Source organism: Anopheles coluzzii, chromosome 2, assembly GCF_943734685.1.
Source record: "Anopheles coluzzii chromosome 2, AcolN3, whole genome shotgun sequence".
NCBI classification, from domain to species: domain Eukaryota; kingdom Metazoa; phylum Arthropoda; class Insecta; order Diptera; family Culicidae; genus Anopheles; species Anopheles coluzzii.
The window spans coordinates 86,173,177-86,199,600 of record NC_064670.1 but is presented as its reverse complement, the minus strand read 5'-3'; the positions used below and the strand labels follow the sequence as shown (position 1 = coordinate 86,199,600).

At 42.1% G+C, this 26,424-nt stretch overlaps 1 protein-coding gene across 1 annotated transcript; it reads left to right on the top strand.

Moving 5' to 3' along the window:
• Positions 1-3,372: 3,372 nt before the first annotated feature.
• On the top strand, positions 3,373-8,790 carry LOC125908409 (uncharacterized). Its single transcript, XM_049611143.1, is given in 2 exon segments — positions 3,373-8,658; positions 8,747-8,790. Coding segments are annotated over 2 exon segments (4,767 nt in total). The 5' UTR covers positions 3,373-3,935.
• Positions 8,791-26,424: the final 17,634 nt, after the last annotated feature.

The following is a 26,424-nucleotide window of genomic DNA, read 5'->3' as shown; positions in this document are numbered from 1 at the left end:
AAAAATAGACATCATTTACCGTAAACGGAAATAAAAAAATAGTCAAAATTAACTAATATCAAATTAAATTGTTGAATGGATAAATTCTCAATTCATTTGAAAAGTTTTCATTTTCTAGGAATTGACATGATCATTAAAGATGTATAGATATCGATTTCTTCTGTTTCCATTCTATATTATATTCTGGATTTTTGGAAATTTACAAGCAATGTTAATACATCATCGTTTTCAATGACTTGTAATTTTTGCTCAAAATTTAGGAGTCCCTTAAACTCTTTAACTATATCTATAAATTACTATTTACATCAACGTTAAATTACCTTTGATAATATCTTAGCAAAAATGAGAAAAAATGTCACGTGTTGTTTAAATAATCATAGAAAATATTTTTAATTTGAAGTCGTCAGAGTAGTGGTAAAGCTATTAGATGAATAATAAATTTTTGCTGATCATTATAATCAGGATGTGCTTCCCTTTACTATGCAATACGTGAAAGCTATTTGCTAACACATATTTTTGTAGTTAATACATTTGAATAGTTGAATAAATGGAGACGCCTAGTACTTTTTTTGTTTGCAGTACCTTCTTTAAAAAAAATCTGTTTTAGATGTACAAACAAAAAAGTACAATAAGATATAACTTGCAACTGGTCAAAATTTTCATAACTTATAAAATATTTCCAAATATCTTTTTACGCTACCACATTGCTACAACGATTCTATAACAAATAGCATAAAACTAAAATCATCAAAAACATAGAAAAAATGCATCTGTGTAGTAAAAAGAAGTCATGATAGTTTCTACTAATTATTTCTCAATTTTGCATACTCACATGGTAAATCCCCTTCAAACTCTTGCCCAGAGGAAGAAACTCATTAATGTTCTGCGACGTGTTTATATCCTGCCCTGATTAGCTTTCATCCGCATCGTTATATTGGGGTAACAGCCAAGGAAAGAATTCCTTCACGGGAGTTAAGCATCCGCTGCGAGGCTTTATATTTTCCTGTCGCGTCCAGTTAACTACTAACTACTCGTGTTCGGTAAACTAATCCTGCTGTGAAGGTATGTTGCGAGAAACTTTTAATGGCGATGAAGAAACCCGCGAACACTTGCAGCGCCTTCCAGCAGCTATAATCGTGTGGGCACGGTACGGCAAAGTAGCAACCATGTGAGATAAGACGAATCCTGAAACGGTGTACGTGAGATATGTGAGACAGGTTGAAGAAGATGGATTAATTGAAAAGTTTCCCGTGATTTCGCCCGTGTTCCTGGAACGCGGTCTCGTCACTCGAAGCTGTACGTACGTAGTTGTCCCATTTGCGTTAGCGCCCGATTTATCCAACTTTGCTTCATCCTGTTTGAGATGAAGCTTACCTCTGTCTAAAAATGATCGGTGCATCCAAGTGGTATCAGATTGGCGCCAGAAACGTTGACGTAAATCTGTTTCCGTGTGTTTAATCCCTTTCAGTGTGCAGCTGAGCAGTTGACGAAAGATTTATTTTGTTGCCTTTTGAAACGTTAACTTTCTGCAGTCAGCAGGTAGATACAGCAGGGAGGTATTTTGGCTCTTGCTTGAATCAAGGCATGCGATCATATGAGCTTGATGTTTAAGGGAGGTTCACTTGTTACAGTGTAAAAAGTAAAAGCTCAAAGTAACATGAATGTTGTATAAAAAATATCTAGGAGGTTTATTTTGTCGAATATGGCAACATTATGGCAAGGTGGAAATATTTTGTTAATTTAAAATAAACAAAAGAATGTTTTGAGTAAAAAACGAGTATCAAATAAGAAAGCAACACGTCTTTTTTTGTTTTTAGCATCTGATAATAATACCAACGCGTAGTGTGGGAAGCACCCGGCATTGATTCAGCCGAATATTCCTGATCGCTCAAAGCCTCCCAATGACCGTGACAAAGGCAATGACCGAAGGACACTCTTTCAAGTCTAGCGATTGATTTTAAGCGTTAACATAATATAATAACTAAGTCTGCTTAAGAAACGCTTGTTTTAGAACTATATAATACTACATCGGGCGAAGGGATTGAGACGATAGTGTGCAACAGCATTATTGTTGAGCATAGTTTTTTGTCAAAGGTCTGGTTTGAATTCGAACAATTGAAGTGGATAAGAATATTAATTTAGTTAATATAAACTTTGAATTATGTTACATTTGTTTTATTTGTGTTAGGTGTTAAATAATAAGTATCGATGTAGTTGTTACGACGTTGGCAATAGGACTCTTTCCTACGTGTCCGTGGCGTATTTCGACATTCTGGAAAAGACTCCAACAGCTTTAGCTCCAACAATATCTTTTATTTTGGCATGTGCAATATTTTTCTCAAGATTTACAGATTGTTACATAAAATACTTCATTTGTAATATTTAGATTGATTTTTAACCTAGTACATTTAGCAAAGTAACTTTAAAATAAATACAAAAATCTGTTGAGTCATGGTATCTAGCATCATATAACGTAGTTAACTTTAAACCCTCAGGCCTCAACAGCATGTAAAACAAGGGTCTCCAAACGTTTTAGTTCGCGAGCCGCATTACTTCACAATTAACGTTGTTAGAGCCATTGTGACGCTAGTTTTACAATAGGTGAAATTTCAGATCTCGTTTTAATTAGAAAATATAAATTGAATTTATCAAATTTCGACAGCTTTCTTGTATTGAAACTTGATGTTTGATCGTCTTTCAAACGTAATTGTTTTGATAATGATGAATTAGTAAAAAAATAAATTTTAACCTTTACAAAGCCATCGCGGGCTGCATTACAGGCTCATGAGGGCCGTAGCTGATGTAAAAGAACAGAAGAAAAAAGCATAAACATAAATTATATAGCTGTTGCGTTAGCAACGTCCGGTGATATATATTTTTTCCCGAAATGATTCACTCGCGACGGTTAGCGATTTCTTAACTTCACTTTATTGTAAATTCAATTAAGGCAGTACGTAACGGTGGTACTGTAAAGTTCGTAACGGAAGTGGTTAAAAAAATTCCACTGCTTCTAGTCACGCATTGATTTCAAGAAAAAAAGAAATTGCTTTACAAAATTTCCCTTTTATACTTTTCCACCATTACAAATTCGCGGGCTTGCGATTTGCTCGATCCTCACTCCATTAGTCGAGCAGTCCCACAGTCGAGCAGTAACACGGGTCAAATGTCACCGCTTGACACTTGCGCTGGCATTCGACGTTTTCTCCTCATTATCAACAATAATAATAGCATTTCTAGCTAACTTGCAGTACGTTCGTAGCGCTTGGAACAACAAATTGTTTTTTTTTTTAGATTCTATTTTATCTACTCTGTAACGTTCAGCAGGAGTCCATACTAAGTGTGCAGACCCTAAAATTCGAAACAATATTGTTGGAGATTGATCATTTGAATTTATTAGTTCGAATTCGAAATTCGAACTCAATTTAGAAATAGGATAGGAAATGAACTCATAGGCATAGATAAAGGATAACAGAATGAACTCAAAATGAATTATGTAATGAACTCTTGACAATTGAATATACAGTAGCAAACGGACATTTGAACGAGTCGCATTTATTTTCATAACCGGCACAAGTTTTTGTAATTTTCGGGAAAGAAAACGAGTTGTACCACGTAGATGAACATTCGTGAGGTTTTCTCACATTTTTGGTCCTTCGAACCGGATACGTGCGTGCTAAGTGTTTTCTTTCGCTCTGCATCAAGAGCAACGGCAAATTCGGAACGCTCCGCATCACGAGCACGGTGCAAGTCATCATTCGCGCCATTTCGAATTCTCGCGCTCGTTCAAGTTCATTAGCCCTGCAGCAAGGGCATCGGTCGAATTTTCGTGATCGTGAATCGTGGTTTATTTTTCCCGCGTAAATTCGAATTGCTACAGTTTCGTGAACGTTCATATCGCGTTATCGACATTATCGTGAAATCTGACGGAAGCTAAGATGGACAAGAAGATAAAATCTGCTCAGCACAAAAAACTCGTCGCAGTGGAAAACATTAAGGCGCTGGAGCGCTTTAAGCAGAACTTCAAACCCGAAAATGTAGGTGAAATCCCGGAGGTTATGGAGGGTTTGGAGCAACACAGACAGGACTTTTTTGCCGCGGTGGCAAAATTGGAAGAGTATGACGACACTAGTGATGCGATTCAAGCCTGTATTACTGACAGGATCGATATGGAAGAGCGCTGCCGGCGGCTAAAATCGTTCCTTAGAGAAAACCAACGGAAGGAAGCCAATTCGCTCAACGACTCCTTATTGGCTAACTCAACCCTGGCGTTTGGACGGCCAAATACATCAAACATTCGTTTTCCCAAAATCGAATTACCAACGTTCGACGGTGATTCGACAAAGTGGTTGTCATTCCGCGATCGCTTTGTCGCGATGATTGACGCAAGTGTCGAGCTGCCGCCAATTGCAAAACTGCAGTACTTACTTTCGTCCCTGAAGGGTGACGCTGCGGTTCCCTTCGAACATGTTACTCTGACCACGGAAAACTATTCTGTTACCTGGGCTGCGCTGCTTAAGCGATACGACAACTCACGGATGCTCATTCGCGAGTACTGGCGACGGCTACATTTCCTACCTGCGATTGCAACAGAAAGTGTCGATGGTTTGACGTCATTGGTAGATGAATTCGTGCGATATGTGAATGGGTTGCAGAAGCTGCACGAACCTGTCGACTCATGGGACACGCCTTTGTCAAACATGTTGCTGATGAAGCTGGACAATGAGACCATTCTGGCGTGGGAAAGGCATTCTGTGCATAAGAAGAAGGACAAGTACAGCGAGTTGATCGAATTCCTGCAAGACCGAATTCGAATCCTAAAATCGAGCCAGAGTATCTCGTGCGATCGGATTGTGGCTCCGATCAAGGTGGCCGGGGCACATCGGCCCACCGCACCACGGCGGTCGGTAACCAACGCTGCTTCTGTGCAAAGGAATACTCCCGTTTCATCGACCATTCAACAAGTGAGCTGTCCATTGCAGTGTGCAGATCATCAACTGGTTCGAAATTGCCCGGTATTTTTAGCCAAAAATACTCAGGAGCGGCGAGAAATCGCACGGTCAAAGGGTTTGTGCTGGAATTGTCTCAGTTGTTCCCATCAAGTGAGATCGTGCAAATCCGAGTATTCTTGCCGTTCGTGCAAGGAACGGCATCATACGCTGCTTCATCAACCACCACAACAACCTACAGTCGCTTTGTCAGCCCAATCAGATGATGATATGGTGTTTCTCGAGACGGCTATTGTGTTCATCGTAGACGATTATGGAGAGAAACATGAGGCACGGGCGCTTTTGGATTCGGGCTCTATGTCCAACTTCATTTCGGATACGTTAGCTCGGAAGCTCATGACACCTCGAACGAGAGTTAATGTATCAGTGTCTGGCATCGGAACTTCAAGGCAGCAGATAAAGGGTTCGACCACGGCGATCGTTCGTTCAAGGAACCTTCAATTCACCACCCCATTGGAGTTTCTGATTCTGGATACACCCTCGGCGGACATTCCCACCTCACCAATCAACGTGTCTTCGTGGAACATCCCGGATGTAACGCTAGCAGACCCCACGTATCACATCCCAGGCAAGGTCGATGTGGTCATCGGTGGCGATACGTTCTGGGAGCTGCATACCGGACGTAAGCAATCTCTCGGTTCGGGTCTGCCATGGTTGGTAGAAACGCAGTTTGGATGGGCGGTAGCAGGAAATACAACGCATTCGTCTCAACTACATCGGGTGTGTAATATGGCAACGAGCGACAGTCCGTTGGAAGCCATATTGACGCGGTTCTGGGAGAGCGAGAACATCTTCGACGAGCCCGCTCTATCTCTGGAGGAAGACATGTGTGAACGTCATTTCATCTCTACTACAACCAGAGACCCATCTGGCAGGTATGTCGTACGTTTACCACAAAATCCTAATTCGAATGTCGTTTTAGGAGAATCGAAAGCAATCGCTGATCGTCGTCTCCTAGCGGTGGAACGGCGGCTCAAGTCTAACCCTGCAATGAAGGAGGAGTATAGTAAATTCATGTCGTAGTATGAGCGCTTAGGGCACATGAAACAACTCACCGAGCCGGTGGACGATTCGTGTGAACACTACTATCTCCCTCATCACGCGGTGCTTAAGGAATCGAGCACAACCACCAAGGTCAGGGTAGTCTTTGACGCGTCGTGCAAGACAGCTTCTGGCTACTCCTTGAACGACAAACTCCTGGTTGGGCCGGTGATCCAAGACGATCTGTTTACCATCATCGTTCGTTTCCGGTCTCACGCAGTCGCACTCTCAGCAGACGTTGAGAAAATGTATCGCCAAATTCTCCACGATTCTCGCGACACTGATTACCTGCGCATTCGGTATAGAGGAAACACCGCAGAGCCGATTCAGACGTTCCAACTACAAACGGTAACATATGGCACGTCTTGCGCACCTTTCCTAGCAACAAGAACGCTAAAGCAGATCGCTCTCGATCACAAGATGCAATACCCCCGAGCAGTGGATCCTGTATTGCACGATTTTTATGTGGATGACCTGCTAACGGGAACAGACGAGTTGGCAGATGCAATTGAAATGCAAAGGCAGATTTCCGAGATGCTCAAGCAGGCTGGATTCGTGTTGAAGAAGTGGGTATCGAACGTACCCGAAGCACTAATCGGCATTCCTTCAGAAGACCTTGCCATCCTTCCTACTCATGAATGGCAAGATCCCCAATTTGTATCGACGCTTGGTCTGGTTTGGGAGCCAGCAGTTGATATGCTGCGATATCGGATCGATCTACCAACTGCTGCGACGATGTTGACAAAGAGGCTAGCTTTGTCCTACATCGCCAAAATCTTTGACCCGCTGGGCTTGCTTAGTCCAACCATTATCATCGCTAAGCTCTTTATGCAACAGCTGTGGAAGTTGCAGGAAAACGGGAAGCCGTGGGATTGGGATCGTGAGCTACCATCACATCTCCAAAGGGAATGGACGGCATTTCATTCCAAGCTGCATTCACTTCGGGAAGTGCGCATTCCGCGTTACACTTCAATTCGGCAAGCAGCAAACGTGCAGCTACACATTTTCGCAGATGCTTCTCAGGTGGCATATGGTGCTTGCTGTTACGTCAGGGCAGAAAACGATTCGACAACATCGGTGCAGCTGTTGGCAGCTAAGTCTAAAGTAGTATCGTTGTCGAACACACACTCTATAGCGAGACTCGAGCTCTGTGCAGCGCGGTTGGCAACGCAACTGTTCCGGAAGGTCAGTCAGTCCCTCAACGGTGAATACGATGCTTTCGCTTGGACTGATTCCATGACCGTGCTACATTGGCTCAATTCAGCACCACGGAGGTGGAAGCCTTTCGTTGCCAACAGGGTGGCACAAATTCAAGGAGAAACTCGGATCAAGTGCTGGAGGCATGTTCCTGGTGTAGACAACCCAGCAGACGATGCATCGCGAGGTCTACTACCAGACAAATTGCAATCCTGTGAACGATGGTGGCATGGGCCACATTGGTTGAGCAGCAAACAGGAAGAATGGCCTATAAGAGAACCTGCAATTGAAGAAACCGCATCAATAGAAGAAGAACGTATTACACAATCACGAATAGCTGCAATGTCGATGGAGGACGATTTCAACAATAAGCTATTTGCACGGTGTTCAACCTACCTCAAACTTCGTCGAACCATGGCGTATTGTTTACGTTTTGTGCAATGCATGAAGACACCGAAACCCGCAATTACGTCACCGACAGCCAAGGGTCATGCTTCGATTCAGGACATGATTACATTGATTGCACCTCCATCTCGAGACGAACTCATCCAAGCTGAGCTTCAGTTGTGTCGGTTAGCTCAGCAAGATTCATTTGCGGATGACTTACCCGCGGTTAAAAACGGCAAGGATCTACCACGCAATTCAAAGCTGAAATGGTTGTCTCCCTTTATTGATGAGGCGGGAATCCTGCGTGTTGGTGGCCGGCTTCGCAACGCACAAATAGCAGAATACGCGAAGCATCCCATACTTCTTTCTGCAAAACACCCGCTCGCAGCATTGTTAGCAGTCGCGTATCACCAGAAGTATATGCACACCGGTCCTGAACACTTATTATCCATCCTTCGTGAACGCTTCTGGATAATCGGTGGCCGTAATTTGACGAAGTTGGTTTTCCATCGGTGTCACAAGTGTTTCAAGGCCAAACCTACACTGGTACAACAATCCGTTGCAGATCTTCCGACATCAAGGGTTACACCCACGAGACCGTTTGCTGTCAGTGGTGTGGACTATTGCGGTCCGGTATTGCTGAAGTCGCCTGTTCGCAATAGAAGTCCCACCAAGGCATACATCGCCATCTTCGTGTGCTTTGCAACACGAGCGGTCCACATTGAGTTGGTGAATGATCTCACCACGGCGGCATTTTTGGCAGCACTAAGGCGCTTCGTGGCTCGCAGAGGCAAAATCGCGGAACTGCATTCGGATAATGCTACTACGTTTAAGGGGGCTGCACACGAACTTCATCGCCTCTACGAGATGTTTAAGTGCAGCAATAGCGAACGCATCGAAATCTTCAACTGGTGTGCCAATGAAGAAATTCAGTGGAAGTTTATTCCACCTCGGGCGCCACACTTCGGAGGACTGTGGGAGGCTGCTGTACGATCCGCTAAACAGCACCTAATTCGCACGATAGGAAGTACGAGCCTCACTCAGGAGGGAATGGTAACATTGCTAGCGCAGGTCGAACAATGCTTAAATTCAAGACCCCTGATTCCGCTTTCTAGTGAGCCATCGGACACGCAACCGCTCACTCCGGGTCATTTTTTGATAGGGTCGAACATGCTGGCGTTGCCACAAGTTGATAGGAGTCAGGTGTCAGGCAATAGATTGAAGGAATTTGATTTGGTGCAAAAGCATATGCAGCATATATGGTCGCGTTGGTATCCGGAATACTTGCAGCAGCTTCAGGCCCGAGCCAAACGTTTAATAGTTCCACCAGTGTCGCTAGAAGAAGGGCAATTGGTAATCATAAAGGAAGACAATATACCACCTACCTTGTGGCCAATGGGTAGAATAACACGATTGCACCCAGGAAAGGACGGCGTTGTTAGAGTCGTAACACTTCGTACAGCTGCAGGAAAGGAGATAGTACGCGCAGCAGCTAGATTGGCAATCCTTCCAAATCCAAACGTATGTGAAGACAATTAACCTCGAACACCAAAGTTAGGAGGCGATCAGCGCGAAGCACATGCGTAATGTAAACAACCACACCGCACATACACACGACACCATACACGAAGTGACAGATCGACACTTGCAACTTGTACAACACAACACCACACTTGCACAACATTTGCTATCTCTGAGGCGAAGTTAGATCGAGATATTTCTTCATTTTCTTATTTTTTTTCAATTGTATTTTCTGAATGTTTAAAGAAATACTTTCTTTGGTGGCCGGAATGTTGGAGATTGATCATTTGAATTTATTAGTTCGAATTCGAAATTCGAACTCAATTTAGAAATAGGATAGGAAATGAACTCATAGGCATAGATAAAGGATAACAGAATGAACTCAAAATGAATTATGTAATGAACTCTTGACAATTGAATATACAGTAGCAAACGGACATTTGAACGAGTCGCATTCATTTTTCTAACCGGCACAAGTTTTTGGAATTATCGGGAAAGAAAACGAGTTTTACCACGTAGTCGAACATTCGTGAGGTTTTCTCACAAATATATAAAAAAATAACAATTTATAATTGTGTGGATCCTTAAAATCTTTACCAACACTGAAAATAAAATAGCAATCGCAACGCCCTACTATTTAACATTTTATATTGACACTTGAAAAAGTCCCCATATTGATTTGATGACTTTAGTTTTTAAACCATATGAAAACAGTCATAGGCCAAGCTGAAAACAACAACATCATAATAGTGTATTGGTTCACACGCAATTTTGATGATGCGGCTATGACTACAATATGCACTGCCAGCAATTCAAAACGGGTATAAAACTTCCAAGGGTCGCCTGGGTGAAGTAGTTCTCATAACAATTTGTTCTCTTTTTTGTGGTTTTATGTACAGTTTTATGTTATGTTCCGTTATGTTGCTCCCATGTTAGTTTCCCCTTCCACAACCTGACTAGATATGACTAGATATATCCACTACTGAGTGTGATCAAGAACTCACTGCAATATTGAGCAGAAATAATATATTTATTATTTACAAACTATTTAAATGTAATCATTGTATTGTATTTAAGAATTTACTCTAGTTAAACTTTTATGAGAACATTGCAAAGTTCAGCTCATTTTCGATTATATCAGATTTCTACATTTCTATTCTACACATTTCTATTCAAACGGTATTGCTATTCTATCTTGTCCTCTCAATGGAGACGCATGGTAGCTCATAAATTATCATCAATTGTCCCTTCTATATTTTAAACCAGAAAGTTGAAATTTTCAGCCTTGCAGTGGAATAATATACATTCCTGTTGTATCCATGTGATGGTATGCCATATTGGATTTCGGCAATTGTGAACAAACAAAGATGCATTGTAAATTATTTGTTTTCTTTTTATTTTGTTTGAAATGAGTTATAGCACTTTTATTGAAATAAAAAAAAATCTATCTAAACGAATTTTTAACATTTCTTTACACATTATTTATCCTTCAGCTTCCTTCATAATTCAATTCAATAATTCAAACCTTCATGAGCTAACCTGATCACGCCCGCGATAAATCCGCGTTTGTTCACATATTTTTCAGGCTAAAATAAACTAGGCTGTAAAGTGCATGCTAGTATTGTACAGTCAGTCCAAAAAGTATTCGTTTAGCTGAATATTTTACAGAAAAAGGCGAATTATGGCCGCAATAGGCATGGGGCGATAAAAGTAATGATGAGGTTTGCTAAAGGGACCATCAATACACACGTTTTGCTAAAAAATAAGCATTTAAATAGTACTATATCAACCAAAATACATAAAAAACTAAAAAAAGTCGTTTGATGGGCGCGCAAAAAGTATTCGTCCATCTAGCTTTTTAATTATTTACGCTGGACAAACACAACGTAGACGTGAATTAAATTTATTATTATCAATTTACTGGTGACTTCTTTCTAAATTAATGCATTTCTGTTGTTTCAATTGCACTTCAAGCGGTCAGAGAGGCACTAAAGGCGGGGGAGTTAAATGATTGGAGCATGATGGCGAAAATCGTATCTTTAACTTATGCCTAACCTATCCTACCCATTTTTGAAGGTTACAAAATGTGTGGAAGGGCTCGTTCCTTCATTTGATCAGAGTTTGGCCATTTTTCTGACATTAATTGTGTGACAAACTGCCATGTAAGCAGCCATCCTTGACGGTTAATCTAACGAAAGAAGCTGTTTAATGTCCAAAAAATCAAATTTTACCATGGAATCAATGCATTTTGTGATGGCCAATAAGAAAAGGAAAAGATATGGGTCACATTTGGTTGATGGGTCATGCTGCATTTCATCGTAGCTGGTCATGTAATAGCTTGAATGAGTGATTTGTTACAAACATGTTTTGTTTGAATAATACCATACACAGAAAGTGGCCAAATCTGTTAACTGTAATCTGTTAAATCTGTTGCATCAAATAATTCAGGAATTTGTTTCAAATTAGGCTCTACTAACATATTAAAACATGTTTAAATCGCCAAGGTCATACGGGCGACGTCTACCATAGCGAAAACAGTCTACTAAGATCCAACATCAAAATCTCGGGTAACGGTAGCATCATGGAGTCATGATACTAGGGCTCAGTGCGGTAAGGAGAGCTAGAAAAAAGATTCAAAATGATAGGAGACGAGATGGGAAAACATATTTATAATATTAATGGAATTTTTTAAGTACTTTGGGTGCCAGTTCTGAGAAATTGTACTTAAAATGTATCACATGTTTCAGAACAGTCGAGCTGGCGAACAAACAGGGCATTGTCATTTGCCCAAACGTCAAACCAGCTGAAACCAAACTGATGAAAATGATTTAGTAGACTCTCAATATGATATCAGTTGCCATTTTTTAATGGAACTTGGCTACGTAGTCCGGAAATGCAATATTTCTATCAGAGGATAATTGTAACAAGTCTTGTAGGATGAGTGGATCAAAAATACGCCTTTTTAAAGATTCAAATGAGTTCTTGAATTGTGCAAGTAGTCACCAATAGTCATAAATGCAATAAAAAACAAGATCAGGAAATTTTTTGATTCCATAACCTTTGTTTTCATACGCATTTTATGCCAAAAGTCTGATAGACGAATACTTTTTGCGCGCCCATTAAACGACTTTTTTTAGTTTTTTAAATAATTTAGTTGTTATTGCACTATTTTAATGCTTATTTTTTAGCAAAACGTGTGTATTGATAGTCCCTTTATCAAACCCCATGATTACTTTTACCACCCCATGCCTATTGCGGCCATAGTTCCCCTTTTTCTGCAAAATATTCAGCTAGACGAATACTTTATGGACTGACTGTATGTGGTTTTGTACGGAGTGATGATATGATTTCAGCCGCCAAGTGAGTGATGATATGACTCCATATAAAACAGCTGGCTGATATCGTAAAAGCCCTCAATGTCAAGAAATTTTTACTTTAAATCCATTTAGGAAAGTATTCACATCTTGTATTGCGACAATACCATCTACGAAGCTATGTTGCATGAATATTAAACAATTGTTTCATTAATATTATTTTGCTGCAGGTCTTCAAACGGTTTCATGATTACACTACCGGTGATGCTTATTTTATTCTTGATATGAAGACAAAAGATGTGTCATTTTCAGTTGTTCAAAATGTCCTCACAGATAAAACAAAAAAACCAAAACGCTGGAACAACAAATGAACAATTGGCGTAATTTGTAGTTGAAATGATTGAGGTTAAGGCACCCAAGCGTAAGTGGTTTGGAAGGCGTTAGTGTTATTGTTGGGGATATAAATAAATCATAGTGTTTACCAGTTGTGCAGGGATCTGTAATATGGTTGTGTATGCATGTATGTGGTTGTCAAAATTGTGGTGAACGTTTACCTTAGACTGTCGGATTATCGTTGGTCGATGAAATGTTCAATCATTTTTCTACACCACCCATCGGCCATATGGTGAAAACCGATAAATATCATTGTCCTGTTTTCACCCTGTCCCATTCATTCTGCTCAGTTTTGGGCAGCTCGGAGAGATCGAAAGTTTAAAAAAAGCACACACACACATACAGCAAAAGGGAAAACAATCCTTTCGAATAAAGCCAACAAACCGCCGCGAGCAAAGCCCACCGATAACCGTTCTGTCATGTGCCGTAAAACGGAACGTTCGACAGCAGCAGCGTTCGGTCCCTCGCGGGTGATGATGCGAGTTCGGGTGTGCTTGGTTTGTTTGTTTGTTTATTTTTGGTCAGAACTTCGAACGCTCCGATGTGGCCGACCGACACCTGGGCTGATCAGTGTGTGGTTTTACGGCATTTCGAAGGCTTCCGTATCATCCCAACCGGTGCGGTGGGAGCGTTGTATCCGGCAAGGAAGAATCGTGCCGACGCCGGTGCGATAGGCGTGCTCACCGTTTCCAGTTGCGGCGCTGTGACTCATTCCCGAAAAATTTGTTTATCAACTGATCAAACGGCACTGGGGTGAACGTCAGGCGCCTATTTCGTAATATAGCCGCGACCAAGCATCATCGATCGTGAGAAATCCCGTGCTGGCTACGAAAACGTGTGAATCAAACATGTAGGAGGTGGTTGAATATGTGGAAAAATTGAGGGCGAACTGCAGAACCATCCAGGGCACGCAAAATTGTTTACCCAAGCAGAACATGTTTGGTTAGGTGTATTGTACAGGTGTGTGCGTGTGTGAATAGGTTGCAGAATTTGCACCTACTATAATTGACACGAAGGCATGTTATTCATGTCGAGCAAACAAAAGAAGCGGGAAATTTATGCACTTGATGTTACCATAATGTATCGGGCAATTTAATATTCAAAGTGACATATGTGAAGAATAATTAAATTTACTATATTGTTTATGGTGCGAAACTCCGCCATGCTAGGAGTAGAAAAGCTTTCACATCAATAATATGTTAACGCAACTTTAGAAACCATATAATTACGTATAGAATTACGCCTTCCATGGCTGGCAGTTTGATCGTACAGCGCACTTTCCCACGAAATTATTTAAATTACTAGTCTAACACTACTTTCGTACAGCACTGGTTTAGCATACAGTTCATGTCTCGTAAACAAAATTCGGATTGACAGCATTGAGCAGGTGTTAAACAACCGCCGACAAATGATGGCAATTAGTTAACAATTACCGACAACTATCGTTTGCTAATTATTGGTAAATGAGCGTGAACTGCAATGCGATAAAGCTTAAGTTTAATCAGCTCTACACTAATACGCTACGCTGCCAGCTGTCTCTCTGCACGCAGCGTTCCCGAGCCGGAGGAAACATTGGCAGAAATGTGTTTTTGTTGCCCGCCAGTCCATAAACTATCAAGCCACATCGTCTAGGAAAAAGAGAGCGGGGAGGGGTGACACACACTGAGACAACGGGGTGAGCGGTAATCAGAACGTGAATCAATCAGCGGTAAGCAATCAGCGCCATTTCACGTGCATTATAAGATTTTGACGTGCGGTAGTTGCGGTGTATGAAAGCTGCAATTATATGACATGCATCAGCGTGATGCGAAATGACTTGCAACGCCGCAACAAGGCAACGCCATACCGGTTCCCCTCACCGCTGATGTTTAGCTTGCTTTAGACATTTATCTTTTGCACGAAATGAGCCGCGGCAAAGGACGATTATACGGCGAGCAAATACAAATGCTGGAGACGGTGCTTTGGCATGCGGGCTTACCGCGATGCGTCGCTATTTGTATACAGCGCAAGCTTTGCAACCATTCCACCAAACAGTGGGAATGTCGGACCGGGTGAAAAACTGGGCGAAATGAAAATTCTTCGTATTTATTAAGCCGGCTCACGTTGACATCATGCTTTATCGTTTCACATTTCACAGCGCGAGCGGGCCATGGGACACGGGATCCGGCCGACGCGATTGTTTGTTCGAGATTGCACCGTAATTGCTAGACATCTGGAAGACCTTTTACCGAAAAAGGCTACCCGGTACGGGCACTCTGCCGGAGCTTTTTGGCGTGATGTGTGCGAGTTGGTGAATGGCGACCGAAGCATAACATACCAGTGTTACACATATTTATGCAATTATACTCAACCGCGCGGAGCTGATGAACGGAAAAGGTCTGCGCTGGAAATCTGGCACTGAGGTACACCGGCACCGACATTAGCATATAAATTTGATAACGAATTTATGTTCTGCAACATTCCCGAAGTGCTCGGAGTGAGTGCTTGGTGCTCTAAAGGTGCGTACCCATACGGCACGCAGTCGCTAACGCAACTTCGGAGCATGGAACGGGCATGGAATTTGTACACACGCTCTTAACTGCGAATCGTTACCGATGGCCGGTGAAATTGTTGTATCGTTTTGCAGACGCACAGCAGACGCCATGTCTCACTCGCCGGGGAGTCGTACCGGGGACTGTTGAGCATCGTTATGACTGTACTGATTGAGTCTCCTGTGTGTCTTCCCACCATTGGCTATCGTACGTACATATGGCTGCCCTGGGGACGCATTACGGGTGGCGAGGCTCACCATCGTTTGTCGATGAGTTTTTGATTTGTATAATTTGTGGTGGGAATGAAATATGGCACTTTAATCGTTCCATGGGCTCCAAATTCGAGACGTGAAGGGTGGTGAAACTTCTCACGCAAGCACAAGGAATGACTTAAAAAGTTAACTTGCCTTCATGACACTTTTCGCATTGTCTCGTAAGATTCTGTGTGGTATGTGTGAGTGATTTATGTGGTTCTTTTAAAACATTAAGAAAGCTTCCTTCAATATGTTTCTATACGTATAACTCTAGGGCAAGACTGCATACCTCCTGCAGTTTTGTACTGTTATGTAAATTGTTTTGATTTGATATGTAAAGTAATTTTTATACGAATAAAATCTACCAATTTTTATGTTTGTATGTACGTATATATTTTTCTCGTATGTAAATAATTGATATGTTGGAAACTCGTGAGTGTCCAACAGTCTGTCAGGTCACAACGCTAGAGAAGAGAGTGAGAGGGAGTATAAAAACGATAAGTTAGGAGAAAGTGAAAAAATTCAACAAATTCGACCTCTGACACCACCACAGTGTTAAAATATTCGAACGGACTATGACCATAATTATGTCAACTATGCGATCGTATGAAGTGTCACAATAAAAAACAATTCTGCTTTGGATCGTTGCTTTGGAAACATCTTCAGCGTTTTACTTTAAGTCGTCCGCCTTCAGTTCTTCCGTCTTCAGTTCTTCCGCCTTCAGTTCATCAGTATTCAGTCTTCTGCCTTCGGTCAGTTAATTCTTGTAAAATCAGTGCTCATTACTACTCAAGGATTAATATAGTTATTTGATTAATTCAATTTGTATGATTTATCTTTCTTATGTTTCAAAGGCAGCACTTTAGATGGTCAACATTTGTCTGTACAGGTTTTCGATAATGATTTAATACATCTTCTTCTTTGGCACAACAACCGTTGTCGGTCAAGGCCTGCCTGTACCACTAGTGAGCTAGGCTTTTAGTGACTTATTGATTACCATAGCAAGATAGTCAGTCCTACGTATGGAGGCATGGTCCATTTGGGGCTTGAACCCATGATGTAATACTAGGCAGTCGGATATTTAGTCCATGCTTCAGAGAGCCGGTCTTAACGAAACTTAAACTAACGACAGGCATGTTATCGACCGCGGGACCGCCTCAACAGTTCTACTTTATATTAGTACATAATTCCCGGTAAAGTTATTTCATTTTATAGATTTGTAGAGGATAAGGTTTCGTATGGTGTTCTTGAATTCATCGAGAAAAAAATCCCTATCTGCTAATAGTCTTGTGGTGTTCGCCTGTTCAAATTAAGTGAATTGGGAAGGACAGCTTTTTCTCATCACTTGAGGTCTGCGATATTAAGGGTTAATTAGGGTCTCAAGTAGATAGTTAGAGAGCTTAGGAGATAACGGGAGAGTCGGGCAGGACACGCATAATGAGCGCGAGAAATGCGTAGCCTCGCGAAAGTGCGTAGGTGCGTGAGAAAGGACAGGTGCGCGAGAAGGAATAGGCGCGCGAGCGTAAGGCGAGAGAGAGAAGGTATAAAATAGAGCATCCGATCGGATAAGCTCTCTTTCTTAATACTCCGGTATACCGCAACAATACTGTTCTCCTGCGCACGATTAAGATAATAAAGTGAATATAATTGTAGAAACTTACAAATTGGTGACCCCGACGTGATCTGAAGGGTGTCGTGAAAAGTGTCGTGATTGGTGCAACAAGTGCTAAATGCATGGCTAATGGATAGAGGAAACGACAACCGTCGTCGCTAACGCACATCACGGTCCCACCTCTTCAGCTGTTCACGTCCCTGTTATCATCGTGCTGCAGCGCAGGACTGGAGTATAACGCACACGGACACATACACTGCGTGTCGGAACATTAAGGAGAGTGCAACGCGTTACCGCGTGGACAGTGTTTTACCGCTACTACAAAACCTGTCAATCCAACGTACGGGGTGAATGCTATCGTGAAATCCGCGTTTCGGACCATGCGGTAGCCCACATTGTGAGTGTCGCAAAGGAAACCACTCACGGGTTTTTTTTTCTCGTTTACGGATGGGAAGAAGCCAGCCCTCCGAAAACTGACGAGTGTCACACGGGACCACGCCAAAGCAGCAATATTCCCGTGTGAAGAACGAGGCATAGGAAGTAACGCGATCTTCTATTTGGCAAACCACGTGACGCAGCCATCGCGATCTTCTATTTGGCAAACCACGTGAAGCAGCCATCGCGATCCTCTATTTGGCAAACCACGTGACGCAGCCATCGCGATTTTCTATGTGGCAAACCTCGTGAAGCAGCCATCGCGATCCTGTATGGTGGAAACCACATGCAGCAGCCATCTCGATCCTCTATGTGGAAAACCACGTTAACCCATCGCGCAGCAGAAATCGAGCTGTGTAAAACAACGGTAAGCAGCATAAGATGACGTGCCAATCATTCGACGGAACATCATAGTGAACGAACGGACGCAGATTTCAACGTGAACGAACGTGCGGGACATCGGGATGACGGGTGCAGCTTTTTACGGTGCAACATCGTGGATGACGTGTGCAGTTTTTCGTCGGCGCAGCCATCGCAATAACGTGTCGAGATTTTCATCGGCGCAGCATCGTCTTTGCTGCATGAACCACAACGCCGCAGCCGCTATCGAGAACAACGAGCTGAGAACCTCGTGGTGACCTACCGGCTGCTGACGCTATACGCCACGATATCGGTGAGCTCGTTCCTTTATTTTATTTTATCTTTTCTCTTATTATAACGTATTTTCCCGCGTTCCATCATTATATTATTATCGTATATACTATTGCGTTAAATATTAACATGCATTAAATTTGAATTTGCCGACCTATTTATATATATGCATATTTATACATGTAAGAAAGGAAAAGCGCTAGTGGTAGTGAGAGAGAGAAATAACGATAGCGAGATCAGGAGAACGAGAGCGAACTAGGAACGAGTAGCGAGAGAGAGAACGCGCAGCTTTAAAATCGGGAGCGCGGGTTAAGCGCGAGGAGTTGAATTCGGACCGCGAAGCGAATAACATGTTGTGAACTGAAATCTAAATAAAGCGTTATTTGTCTAAACCGAATAAAAAACTCCACATTTGGTGTCAGAAGTGGGATGAAAATCCAGCAAACAGTGATTTTACGTGTAGCTTGTGGAATGAACAAGAGTGATTAGAACATTGAGTAGCTTGATCTAAGAAAATCAATTGAAGTGAGGGAAAAGTGATCCCGTGACTAATTGATTTGAGGTGATCAGAGTAAGACTCAAATTTCTGTGGAGTGAAAGTCAGTCAAAGTGAAGGAAAGTGTTCGTTCCTGTGACCGATTGATTTTCGCCAAAAAAGTTGACTGATCAAAAATGGATGAGCTGGAGCAGCGCATTCTTGATCTGTGTGAAGAATTGACGAAGACTGGCCTAGCGAAAAGGTGCCAGCAAAAAGGGTTGCCCTCAACGGGAACCAAAGAAGAGATGGCTAGATCACTAGTGGAAAGTGAAGAAATGTCCAGCGCGGATGTTTCTACCATGGATCAGTATCATGACGTTTATGAAAAATCTGAAGCGGCAGCTAGCAGTGCAGCAGCGAAAGTGGAGCCGAGCATAGTACAGCAGCCCTACTCCTTTAGGGACGTGGAAGAGGGAATTGAGGCGTTTTGTGCAGATGGCTCGGTGAATTTTGCTGCGTGGCTGACTGATTTTGAGGATGTTGCGACCATGGCGGGATGGTCAGATGAGCAAAAATATGTGATGTGTCGAAAAAAGTTGGTGGGCACAGCGAGAAGTTTTTTGCTAACGATGCGTGGGGTCTCATCGTTCGGGGCTCTTCGCAAGGCGCTAGTAGCAGAATTCGGAGAAAAAGTGCGTCCGATGGACATTCATCGTCAACTTGCATCACGACGACGGAAAAAAGGGGAATCTGCTTTGGATTTCATTTACTCTATGCAGCGAATTGCCAAACAGATTGACCTTGACGAAGAAAGTGTGTGTGAGTACATTGTTGATGGTATCGCGGAGAGCGAAGCGCAACGCGCGGCATTGTACGAAGCGCGCACGGTGAGAGAGTTGAAAGAAAAAATTGCCTGGCAAGAGCGTGCAGCGCAGAAACAAACACGTGCGGTGAGATCTGCATGGCACGAGCGCGCGGGGCAGAAAGAGAACAAAAGTTTGCCGGTTCAAGACACAATTCCTGTGAAAAATGCAACAAAAGCACGTTGTCTTAATTGTGGTGTGATGGGACATATGGTACGGAATTGTCCAGAACAAAGAAGTGGACCACGGTGTTTTTCTTGCAACGAGTTTGGGCATCGTGCGAATCAGTGTGGGCAAAGGAATAAACAACAACCGGGTACAAGCGCAAACCTGATAAACCATGTCCAAGCTGAGCTACCGACAAAAATGGTCCAGTTGGGGGGAAAAAATATAAAAGCGGTTATTGACACAGGCAGCGAAGTGTCGATTGTCCGTCAAGACACATTGCAAGATTTAGGGTGTGTACAGCAAAGGATGGAACAATCCATACAACAATTGCGTGGTTTTGGTGGAATCATACAAAAGCCGATAGGCGAATTGGTAACAAACATTGGCATCGATGAAGTTGAATACGAAATCGGTTTGCTGGTGGTCTCTCCAAATTCGATGAAGGTTCCAATGCTGGTAGGCATGAATTTTCTTCGAAGTGTTTGTTACGCTATAACCAACGATGGAGTGCAGATTTTTAAGAAAAAAAGTGACAATGAGGAATCGGGTAGCGATCACGAAAGTGCTGTGTATAAGATTGATTGTGAACAAATCCAAGAACTGGAAGTGCCGGAGAAGTTTCGAGACAAGGTACAAGCGCTGAAAAGTCAATACGAAGCTTCAGTGGTGGATAATTACGAAGACAATTGTCCCATACAAATGAAGATAGTGTTGGAAGAAAACGCGTCACCTTTTCGGCATACGCCCCGTCGCTTGCCTTTAATGGAGGAAGAAGCAGTCGAAAACCATGTAGGGGAATGGTTGAGGAAGGGAATTGTTCGTCCATCGACGTCAGACTTTGCAAGTCGCGTTGTGGTAGTGAAAAAGAAAGACGGCACTAGTCGGATTTGTATCGACTTTCGGAAACTGAATACAATGGTTCTAAAGGATGGGTTTCCAGTTCCATTGTTAGAAGAAGTTTTGGAGCAGCTGCAGAGTGCAAAGGTGTTTACTGTTATGGATTTGGAAAACGGGTTTTTTCATGTGCCGATAGAAGAAGCTAGCCGCAAGTATACCGCATTCGTTACAAAATCGGGATTATTTGAATTTAATCGTGTGCCATTTGGACTATGCAACTCGCCAGCGGTGTTCATAAGGTTTGTGAATTATGTTTTTCAAAATTTGTTAAGAGAGAATGTGTTGCATATTTACATGGACGATATTGTGGTTTGTGGTAGTACGGCTGAGGAGTGTTTAGAAAAAATGGGGAAAGTGTTTGAAGTAGCAGCCCAAAATGGATTAAAAATAAAGTGGAAAAAGTGTCGTTTCCTTCAAACATCGATTGAGTTTTTGGGACATCATATTGAAAACGGATCGATTTGGCCTGGACAAGAAAAAGTTAGTGCGGTGAAAAATTTCCCTATACCGAAAAACATAAGAGCAGTGCAAGCGTTTTTGGGTTTGACAGGATTTTTTAGGAAATTTATAAAAGGATATTCTATTATGGCCAAGCCTCTTACTGACTTGTTGCGGAAGGAGGTAGATTTTAAAATGGGTAGTATAGAGATCGAAGCCTTTAATGATTTGAAAAGTGCGTTAGTGAAAGAACCGGTGCTCAAAATATACGATCGAAATGCTAAAACAGAAGTGCACACGGATGCTTCCATCAAAGGGTTTGGGGCAACAATGTTGCAATGGTTTGATGGAGAGCTGCATCCCGTATATTTTTGGAGCAAGAAGGCAACCGATGCAGAGGCCAAACATCACAGCTATGTGTTGGAAGCAAAGGCTATTTATCTTGCGTTGAAAAAATTCAGGCATTATCTCCTGGGGATAAAGTTCAAGCTTGTGACCGACTGTAATGCATTCAAACAAACATTGAAGAAAGCAGACGTTCCGCGAGAGGTGGTGCAGTGGGTTATTTGCTTGGAGGAGTTTAGTTTTGAGGTGGAACATCGTGCCGGAGACCGATTGAAACACGTCGATTGTCTCAGTCGATATCCACAGTTAACAATGATGGTGACATGTGAAGTGAAGGCTCGTGTTAAAAGAAGTCAACAAAGGGACGATTCAATAAAAGCGATAGTTGAAATTCTTAACACCAGACCGTACGAAGATTACAAAATAAAAGGAGATTTGGTAGCCATCAAAAGAACACAATTTCTAGCCGGAAGAAAGCTTGCTAGCGAATTTTTGGGACCGTATGAAGTTATTAAAATTAATCGTAACGGACGATACAAGGTTAAAAGGGCAGCCAATTGCGAGGGACCGAACATAACAACAACAAGTTGCGACAACATGAAGTTATGGTCGTTTGCCATCAGTAACGACAAAGTATTTTCGGAAGATGAAGCAGAATCGGAAAATGAATAAAATGAATTAGAAGAAAAATCTTCAGGGGCTGAAGATAGGGTAGGACGGCCGAATGTAAGAAAGGAAAAGCGCTAGTGGTAGTGAGAGAGAGAAATAACGATAGCGAGATCAGGAGAACGAGAGCGAACTAGGAACGAGTAGCGAGAGAGAGAACGCGCAGCTTTAAAATCGGGAGCGCGGGTTAAGCGCGAGGAGTTGAATTCGGACCGCGAAGCGAATAACATGTTGTGAACTGAAATCTAAATAAAGCGTTATTTGTCTAAACCGAATAAAAAACTCCACATACATATTTCACAATCGTTTCGCGATACGTCGTAAACATTTCAAACAAAATTTTTTTTTTCATCATAATACGCAATTTTCATCAAAAAAAAAAAAAAAAAATACAAAAAAAAAAAAAATCAACTCAATAGTGTAAGCATTTTAGAGAGAATTAGGTACATTTTTTTATTAGATAGGGAATATTCTGTGTACCCAAAATGTCAAAAAACGAAAGTGATGATAAAAATGCTGGTCCCAGTGCAATTCCGGTGCGAGCCGCGGGGCCGTCATCAGTGGCGGGAACGATGGAACAAGAAAACTCTCATTTGGCCATAGAAAAAATTTCCACAAAATTGCCTTGTTTTTGGGAAGACGCTCCAAGCGCATGGTTTGTGGCAGCAGAAGCTGAGTTCGATATTTCAAACGTTACAAGGGAACGCTCGAAATATTCTCACGTTCTAAGCGTGCTCCCGAAAAACGTCTTGCCGAAAATAATGGACATAATAACTATGCCATTACCAAACAACCCGTACTCACATTTAAAAAGTCAACTTCTAGAAAGGCTTAACGCGAGTGAAGAACAACGAATCACTCAGTTGTTGTATCACGTACAAATGGGTGATCGTAGTCCGTCTGATTTTTACAGACACATGGTTCAGCTGGCAGGTGATTCTGCAAACCTCACTTCCGAGCTTATTCGTAAGCTTTGGTTATCAAGATTGCCAAAAACAATGGAAGTAGCGCTCATTGCCATCGGAAACCGAGAAATCAATGAGCTAATTAAAATCGCAGACAGGGTGTGGGAAGCAACCCAAGCCGGAGCGGTATCATCAATCGCAGGCGTTTCTTCTAGTGAAAGCTCGGGAAGAAATCCCTCGAATGAAACTGCAATATTGCGACAGGAAATTTCTGAACTGCGTAGTATGCTAAGGAGAATTTCCTTCCAAACAGGAAATAATAGAGGAAGACAGCGAGAAAGATCTCAGAGCCAAAAACGTGCAAGAACACCATCACAGGTTCGGAAGCACCCCATGTGTTATTTTCATTTTCGGTTTGGCGAACAAGCACGACGGTGCCAAAAACCCTGCAATTTTTCGCAGCAAAAAAACTAATTTGCTCAACGGCAGCGGCGGGCAACCCGAGAGCAAAATTAGGCTCCTCTCGTCTTTTCATTGACGATGAAAAAACAACATTTACCTTCCTTGTAGATACAGGAGCCGACGTGTCCGTCATACCGTACAATCTTTTTGGAAAAGTCATCAAACAAGCTGAACACCAACTAGTAGCAGCTAATGGTAGCCCTATAGCTACTTACGGAACCAAGTTGCTACAGTTAAGTCTTGGACTTAGGAGAGTGTTTTCGCACTGTTTCACACTTGCTGAAGTGAATCGACCAATCATTGGGGCTGATTTTTTAGCGAAGCACGATTTGTGGGTCGACTTAAAAAGAAAGAGGTTGATCGATTATCTTACAGGACAAGAAACGATCGCAACGATCGCTTTGGTGGATACACCTACCCCCAAAAACTGGATGATTGAATCGAGCATATTTGGTGAAATTTTTAAAAAATATCCAACCTTAGTGGATCCACCAGATTATAAAAAGCCAGTTAGGCATTCCATAGTACATAACATCGAAACCAAAGGAAGCTTACCATTTTCTAAACCACGACGTCTGGATCCGAAAAAGCACAAGATTGCTCAAGCAGAATTTCAACACATGTTGGATCTGGGAATCTGCAGAGTGTCCTCGTCGTCAGCTTCGTCACCGCTACACATGGTACCCAAACCTGATTCAGATTGGAGACCTTGCGGCGATTATAGGCGTTTAAATGCCATCACAATACCTGATCGTTATCCGATCCCGCATGTGCAGGATTTTACGATGAACTTGGATGGTTGCAAATTTTTTTCTAAGTTGGATATCATTCGAGCGTACCACATCATACCTGTTGCCGAGGAAGACATCCACAAAACGGCGATAACCACGCCGTTCGGATTATTTGAATTTCTAAGGATGCCGTTTGGCCTCAGAAATGCAAGCCAGTGTTTTCAACGACTCATGAATAATATTTTTCATGATTTAGATTTTGTGTTTGTATACATAGATGACATTCTGATAGCTAGTTCGACGCGTGAATCCCATTTAGAACACTTGCACATTGTTCTAAAACGTTTAACGGATCACGATATGAAACTTAAGCCATCAAAATGCATTCTTGGTGTGAATCAAATAGAATTCCTCAGCCACACCATTTCGGCAAAAGGGATAACACCATCGCCAGAAAAAATAATGGCCATTCGAGATTTTCCTTCACCATGTTCGGTGAAACAGCTTCAAAGAGTTTTGGGAATGGTGAATTATTATCACCGCTTCATTCCTAACATTTCAGATAAGCTAAGAGTGCTTCACCAGTTAGTAAAAGAGCACAACAAAAATAGGAAAATCAAATTCGAATGGTCTGACGCTTGTGAACAAGCACTAAATCAAATAAAGGATGAACTTTCAAACGCTACCATGCTCGTGCATCCGAAAAGTAATGCTACTTATACACTAACAACAGATGCTTCTAGTGTTGCTGTAGGGGCAGTATTACAACAAACTAGCGAAGGCACTTTGGAACCTCTTGCGTTTTTTTCTAAAACAATGACGCCCACGGAACAGAGATATTCCACATTCGATAGAGAATTGCTCGCTATTACTCTTGGGATAAAACATTTCCGACATTTTCTAGAAGGTAGATCGTTCACGGTTTATACAGATCATAAACCATTGATCCATGCCCTAAATTCAAAAACAGAAAAATCCCCAAGACAATGCCGACAACTAGACTTTATTTCACAATTCACAACGGATATAAAGTACATTACTGGCGAGAGCAACGTTGTGGCAGATGCGTTATCTCGAATAGGAGAAACCAACGAAATCACAAACTTCACATATGAAGCAATTGCAAAGGAACAACAAAAAGACGAACAGCTAAAACAACTATTTGAAGACTCAAATAGTCAGGCAAACTCCAAATTCAAATTAAATCAATTAATATTGGATAAAAACAAACTAGTATTCGAGTCGTCGACTGGACAGAATAGGTTGTATGTTCCTCAATCTCTAAGAAAAAAAACTTTCGCCAACCTACACAACCTATCCCATCCGGGTATTCGCGCATCACGCAAGCTATTATCCGAAAGATTTTTCTGGCCGTCAATGAACAAGGACGTGGGAAACTGGACTCGTTCGTGTGTTGGATGCCAAAAATCTAAAATTGGTCGTCACACTCGCTCGCCTTTGGAAGCATTATCCGTTCCAAAAGGGAGATTTGAACATGTGCACATGGACATCGTTGGTCCATTGCCACCATCCGAAGGAATGAGCTACTTACTGACCATTGTTGACCGTTTTACACGTTGGCCGGAATGCTATCCGATGCCTGATATGTCGGCTAAAACAATAGCTGAAACATTTGTAAGGAATTACATTCCAAGGTTTGGTTGTCCATCTACAATCACAACCGATAGAGGCAGACAGTTCCAGTCAAAACTGTTTGAAGAACTAACAAAGTTGTTAGGAACACATCACATTAAAACGACTGCGTATCACCCTCAATCCAATGGAATGGTTGAAAGATTCCATCGACACTTAAAAGGAGCTTTAAAAGCCTGCGAAGACAATACGCATTGGATTTCTCGATTGCCACTGATTCTGCTGGGCATTCGAGTAGCATACAGAGACGCATTAAAAGGCGCTCCAGCAGAAATAGTATATGGAGAAAGTTTGCGACTTCCTTCCGAAGTATTTTTACCCTCTGCTGCAAAATCCGTCGAGGACGTACCCGAATTTGTTCAGGATTTTAAAAAAGCGCTAAGGCACATTGACCCATGCCCACCAAAACTAAATGATACAACACCGGTTTACTTACCAAAACACCTTCAAACCTGTAAACATGTTTTCGTACGGGT